Source organism: Mytilus galloprovincialis, chromosome 11 (assembly GCF_965363235.1).
Source record: "Mytilus galloprovincialis chromosome 11, xbMytGall1.hap1.1, whole genome shotgun sequence".
In the NCBI taxonomy this organism is placed as follows: Eukaryota; Metazoa; Mollusca; class Bivalvia; order Mytilida; family Mytilidae; genus Mytilus; species Mytilus galloprovincialis.
Window position 1 is genome coordinate 69,710,335 of NC_134848.1, and position 6,644 is coordinate 69,716,978.

Sequence of the window (6,644 nt, forward strand, 5' to 3'; positions counted from 1 at the left end):
GAACCTCACAAATATCATCGGGAAGAATAATAAAATTAATGGTAACCGAGTTAATAAATTGGAAAAAAATCTACTTCTATACAATTTATATTCTTATATGACGTTCTTCAAAAACTTTGAGTACACACCCGTGGTTAAATATGAATAAAATGTTTGTGTTGTTCCGATCATATGATTTTTTTATTAATGAGTTACCCGACATCATTAAACGATGACATAAACATAAAGGCATTTTATCGGGAAAGTACGTCTTTGGACTGAAAATCATCATAACAAGGTAACGTAAACAAAATAGTAAAAGGTATTACAAGCAATTATTTTTTTAGAAATAATAGAATTATCCTACACATTAATCCAAACCTGTCAGATACGTTATTGTAAATAGTTTAAGAAAATCACAAGTTCCTTTTGCTCCGTTTTTCGTAATAGTGCGTTTATTTACGGGTACGACATATATTTGCCTTTAAGTTGACAACGAGCGCTTGGATGTAAAGAAATACCTGTATTATTCCTATCAAAATAAACAAAATGCGTGGTGGCTTAATTTTTACCGTTATAACCACGGGTTTGTCTTTCGTAATAACAATGTTAGCATTAAGGGTTAATCAGTGATAAAGTCATTATAAATTCAAGCCCCATGATTTTTTTTAAGTATCTTACATCCTACATAAGACTACTTAACCGTGAGAAAGAAGGAAACACGTCTGCTCACAAATTTTAAATATGTAGAAAAATGGAACATTCATTTACTAAGAAAATCTGAAAACATACCGAGAAATAAAAGATACAGTGTAATCATGAATGATACTTATGGGAAATAGTGTATGTTTCATTGTACTGATATAGTGTAAGTACATTCGCCGAAAGAGAGATTTTTGTCATCAGACGATTGATGCGTAAGTATCTACTTCCTACCACTTAATTCGATTTTAGATTTAAACTTAAATGAATAAACACATGTCGTCCTTATTATTTCACATGAAAACACTCGGTGTTTTAGTTGCTACGATGTTTTGGATAAACTATGCCTTTGCAAATTATCAGATACATGGTTTGTAATAATTTTTCATTATTTCATTATTTCATTATTTTCTGTACAGACATGTTGTGTGATTCAGACTAAAGATATTTTATTTTTTGGAAGAGTCGTAATATTTTCTAGTAGAAGAATTGTAATGTAGGTCAATGTAAACAAAGGTCGGTGAATTCTCAAAAAGTAAAATCACAAAAAACAACTCCGTGAAAAATTCAAAACGGAAATCAAATGGCAAAATCAATAGCTCAAACATATCAAACGAATGGATAACAACTGTCATATTCCTGACTTGGTACAGGTGTTTTCTTATGTAGAAAATATGGATTTTTTAGATTAGAGAAGGTGTCTTACTAAGTATCAGTGAATGATAACACATCTAGTGTAAGCAATGTTGCGGTATTTAACTGAACATGTACACATAATCTTAAAACACCAATCTTTTGAACGACAGGAAAGTAAAATTATATGGCTTCGACACTTAATAATAATATATGCATTAATTAAGTTCCTTATTATGCTCATTCAAAATCATACCAAATTAAACAAGGAATTTCAATTTGATGTCTTTCTTCTTTCTTTTTTTTTAGGAGAAACATGCATTTCCATTAAAGGTAGCAACCAAATTGGTGAATATAGTTATGGCCAAATTAGGTGCATAGAGGATAAAAGTGTAAACGTTCAACAAATTTGGTTTGACAACGAAGGCAATTGTGAATATGAAACATCTAAGAGAAAAGAAATATTTAACGAACGATTAGCCATTACCTGTGAAAGCTTTTCTTTGTGCAAAGTTCCATTCTACAGATCTAACGTAAACCGAAATTATACATACCTGAATCTACGTTTTCATTGTGCAGGTACTTCTAAATACATTATTTATTTTTTTCAATTAAGGAATGACTGAAATATTTTTTCTGTCTATGAAGAAATAATATTAAAAATGTGGTGCACGCTGAATAACTGGCGAGCGTAGCGGGTTATTTTAATTATTTTTAATTTGCTTTCTCTGCTAAGACAACGGGTGAAATATACAACAGTTTCAATTGTTACAGTTACGCATTTGAACAATGAAACAAACTCAACTGAATATAACTAATTTAAACTCGTTAATATTTATTTATTGATTTACTTAGCGTCAATTGTTTAATAGTTGTTTTAAAAAACGCAACCAATGTGAGTAACAGTGAATTTCACATTACCAAATTTCTCATCTAGTCGAATAAATGCTATCGTACAGAGGCATTCATTCCGGGTTAGAGATGATATTAAACATCGCAATGTCGACAAATTAAAGCTGTCTTTGAAGTTGCGTTCTCAACGCAACAACAGCATGTTGTTTTTAATACTTCTTGTTTGTCATAGAAAACATAGTATTTTGTTAGTGGACCATCGAACTTACTACAAACAACTGTGTCTGCAAGAACCATTATCTATCTTATTTATAATAATTGATAACATATAAAGTTAGCATTGTTTACTTTGTTAAGTTAAGTCATATTAATGAATTGCAAAGAGTAAAACCATGACGGGTTTAAATGCAAACAATACATATATAGGAGAAACATAAAGCGTATGACAAAAGTTCTTAACAAGTCAAATTAATATTAACAATACATGAATTATTAAGTATATTGATAATTCACCAACGTTGATAAACATGATAACTGTAAAAATTATGACTTTTTACATTATATGCAGAAAGTAAACCAATACACAGGAGTACTACAGTGAACATAACTTGTCCAGCAAACAATGTCATTGTGATTGATGCTATATGGGATGATTCCAGTAACTGTCCAGCTTATAGATATCCTCCTCAGAAAATGACGAATACAACGAAAACACTGTATGATCTTTGTAATGAATCGCCTAATTGTTTGGTAACTTACAGCAGTCCTATCGATATTGTGACCAGCATCTTTTATCATTGTAAAGGTATGTGAATGAATAAAAGTCAGCTGTCAGCGTAGTTCAATGGTAAAGAAGGAAACATATAGAACTTTCTTATACTTTACCATAAATGAAGATTTTACTATGCTTTTTAATTTTTTTTATAAAAAGTATGGGTCAATATACTATTTTTCATGGTACGTGTCGTTCATAATTGCCAAAATTTGCTTATATTGTTCATGAACAAACACATGTTGTGCATAAAAAGAAATCTATGAGACAGAATTTCGAAATAAAATATGAGTAGATATGTTTTATAATATATTTTAAGAAAATACAAATTAAAAATGGTGTCAACGATCATGTTTTCATGAAAATATCCGTATATGTCAAGTATAAATTTTGTACAAAAAGAGTTATCTCCCCTGATATGATTTTTTTTCAAATTAATTCAAAAAGCACAAGTATTTGTTAAATTATTTTCTAGAATGCAATGAATAACTAAGTTGTCTTTATATAAATAAACAGTGTAACCAATAAATCTGTCTCCAAATTTGCAGATTATGGCAACGAATTAGACCGATTATTTACTGTGATTGTACAATTCAAGATAGCGGTATACCACTGATCTACCTGAATGATCAAATAGTTCTTTCTACGGTAGAGAGAAATTTCAAACAAATGCAACCTTAGCAAACCATAATGCATACTAAATTACAGCAAGCATGCGTTGAGCGATCAACAAACAAACAAAAATATCAGAACTATTTCTTTCGAGTCTTATTATGAAAAAGAGTAAAAACATTAACTCTGTTAACTATTGTTTAGCAATATTATAATTGTAATACACGATTAATTCTATTAGTATATTACAAGGTTAACTAAAAACACTATCGAACTTCATAGGAAATCGAAGGCTAAAAGTCGCTCATCAAATGGCAAAATCAAAAGCTCAGACACATCAACCGAATTGAATCAAGTGTCATACTCCTGATTTGGTACCCACACAACATGTTGTAGAAAATGGTAGATAAAACCTGGTTTTGTAGCTAGCTAAACGTTTCACTTATATGAAAGTCGCGTATAATTTTATTAAATTAACAACAATTTGTCAGTAAAATACCATTTTTTATCTACTTGTAAAATAGAAAATTGTCGATGTGTACACACTTTCATTGTTAAACCTTTGCACTTTTTGGTTAGTTGAAACATATATTATCTGTTATTTCAGCTGGCAGTAACATATCACGTAATAAAAGTAGTAACCATGTCATTACAACAGCTACTGATAGCAATATGAGAAATACATCTGGTGGGTAAAGTGCTTTAGTTGAAGTTATACTCTGGTATTTATAAACAAAAAGCGTATCTGTTGTTTGAAATCATCATGATCATATTAATCAACTTTCGTCTAAAACTATAAATTCATAGACCAATATAAACTATCATTCGTGAGCTGAAAATCAAAATGTACTTTATGTCTAAAGAGAGATGTATCATGACAGAAAAAACCCAGATGCTAAACTATGAATTATGTTGTGTCATGCAGCAGGACAGATAATTTAGGAGCATCCAGTAAATGTATCCTATCTGTTAATGATTTACAATTTATAATCAATTGATAATCATTATAGGCGACAGTTTTATACCAGGTGGTGACATATTTACGGAGTCTCATGGTAGGTTAAGTTACTATTTAAATTTTAGTCAGAGTGTTGCTGTTGTTTTTTCTTCATTAAAGACTATCAGTAAGAAAAACGTCAACATACTTTAAGGGATATTTTGATAATGTCAGTTTTTACTTTTCTAACACGACGGATAAAACGGATACATTAGTAGTGGGTTATGTAGTAAAACCATAAAAGATCACTCAAACCCAGCCAGAAGTAAAAATAATAGTTAGAAGTGTGGTTTCGATAGTTGATCATTGTTATTTTTGTTTAATATATAATTCATTGTATATATGTAAGACTCGGATCGACGTCCGGTCTCTAATCGATGCCTGTTTCTCAATTCGACGTCCAAATGTGACGTCACAATAAAATATCATTCTAAATAGACGGCTAATTTTATGCCTATCTAATCAACGTCCATTTTTTGGCATTCTCTTATCGACGTCTGGTTTTTAACTTCTCTAGTCAACGTCCGTTTGACAACTGAATACAAAATTGAACTAAACAGATAGCAGCTGTAACCTATAGACCTCTAAATATTTTATGTGAGACGAATAAGATCTATTTAAAAAGAAATGTGTTATTCTTTTAATTCATTACATATTATACAAAGTATGTAAACAGGTTATGATATCATTGTTTAGATTTTAGTGATTAGTATGATTTCCAATGGGACAACTTTACACCAGAGTTCAAATAAAGTTGATGTGAGCAATTATAGTCAAACTACAACACTAACAAAAAACCATACCGCAAAGGCTATAAAATACCACAACATAAATAACGTCAACAATTCAAATGTTAAATTAACTGTCATGTCTATAATAAAAAAAAAAAATTCCGAAAAACAAACATGACAGACATAAACCATCGAAAACTTATGCACTACAGGCCATAAAGAATATGTCGGGGTTGAACATGTGTGTGAGCACTTCACTAAGAACGTCGGTGTATCAGCATAAAAACATAAACACATGCGTATATCTTTCACCCCAGGTGTAAAACTTAGAAATTTGTTAAAATAACCCTGACAGAGCCCGAATAATGATTCTCTCAAAAAATTGGCTGTAAATGTTTGAAAATTTATTTGTCATAAGAACATTTTAAAACATGTATGTGTATAAGTGTAAATAAATTCCAGTTATTTATTATTTATAGACATTGAACATGGATTTAAGACGACTACAATCAATCGAACGTCCGAGTATCAAAATATTGGACGTTTGTTTAATAATGTGACGTCAGATGTGGACGTCGATTAGAGGAACGGACTTCAAATTGAGGATCAGACGTCGTTTAGAGGCCGGGCGTAGTTCAGAGTCTAACATCTATATGTGTGTATTTCTTTAACTAGTGCTGAGTTGAAATTTACACATGATATAGACATTGTGTTTAGCCATCTAAATGATTATTTCTTATTATGTGTCCATTTCTTGGTGTACTTTTGTCTTATCCATAATCTTCCCTTTTTATGACAAAATACATCTCATGCGTTCTTGCCTCTTTATACCCTGGGCCTTGTTAAATTTATTTTGAATTATTTTCGTTTAATAAACTATTGCATTTTTTTACAATAAGACAATACTCACACACTTAACAAAATACTGACATTTGAAAGGTTATACTTTTCTAAATAATCTAACAATCTTGTACAAACTTACAGAAATCATTACCTATTAAGTTTCTCTAAACAGATATATTCTAAGATTGAAATTATGAACAATTTTATGTGTTGTGCCCGAAAGCGTAAAAGATCTATAACTTGTGTCAACGAAATCAGCCTTCTACATGATGTATATTCGCATTGAGATAACGTTTTGTTTTTTGCAGTTTCTTACTATTTTAACCCCCTTGTATGATATTGATTAACTTAGTAATTGAAGGAGGATAAAACATATTTCAATTTTAAGAAAACCTACATTCATCTCATGCGAAAAAAATGTAATAAATATTTTATTTCCAAATCTCTGCTGTGTGCATTACTTCATTCTGTTGTTTTGTGTTATAAAGACATTAATTAAATGTTGATACCAATGGGATAGGTT

The 6,644-nt window shown here is 30.3% G+C and overlaps 1 protein-coding gene across 2 annotated transcripts; it reads left to right on the plus strand.

Moving 5' to 3' along the window:
* The first annotated feature begins 705 nt into the window (after positions 1-705).
* LOC143051336 (uncharacterized) lies at positions 706-4,348 on the plus strand. 2 transcript variants are annotated; one of them, XM_076224276.1, is made up of 4 exons: positions 706-896; positions 1,624-1,893; positions 2,735-2,971; positions 4,158-4,348. In XM_076224276.1, the coding sequence occupies exons 1-4, from the start codon at positions 893-895 to the stop codon at positions 4,244-4,246; spliced, it is 600 nt and encodes a 199-aa protein (XP_076080391.1). In that variant the 5' UTR covers positions 706-892; the 3' UTR covers positions 4,247-4,348. The 2 variants fall into 2 exon arrangements, 1 of the variants encoding a protein (XP_076080391.1); XR_012970711.1 differs by lacking the exon at positions 706-896 and adding an exon at positions 953-1,051.
* Positions 4,349-6,644: the final 2,296 nt, after the last annotated feature.

Bases quoted from the DNA above. Each gene is read 5' to 3' on its own strand.
- LOC143051336 (XM_076224276.1), top strand. The intron at 1,894-2,734 runs GTACTTCTAAAT...CATTATATGCAG, and splicing joins TCTACGTTTTCATTGTGCAG to AAAGTAAACCAATACACAGG. The intron at 2,972-4,157 runs GTATGTGAATGA...CTGTTATTTCAG, and splicing joins CATCTTTTATCATTGTAAAG to CTGGCAGTAACATATCACGT.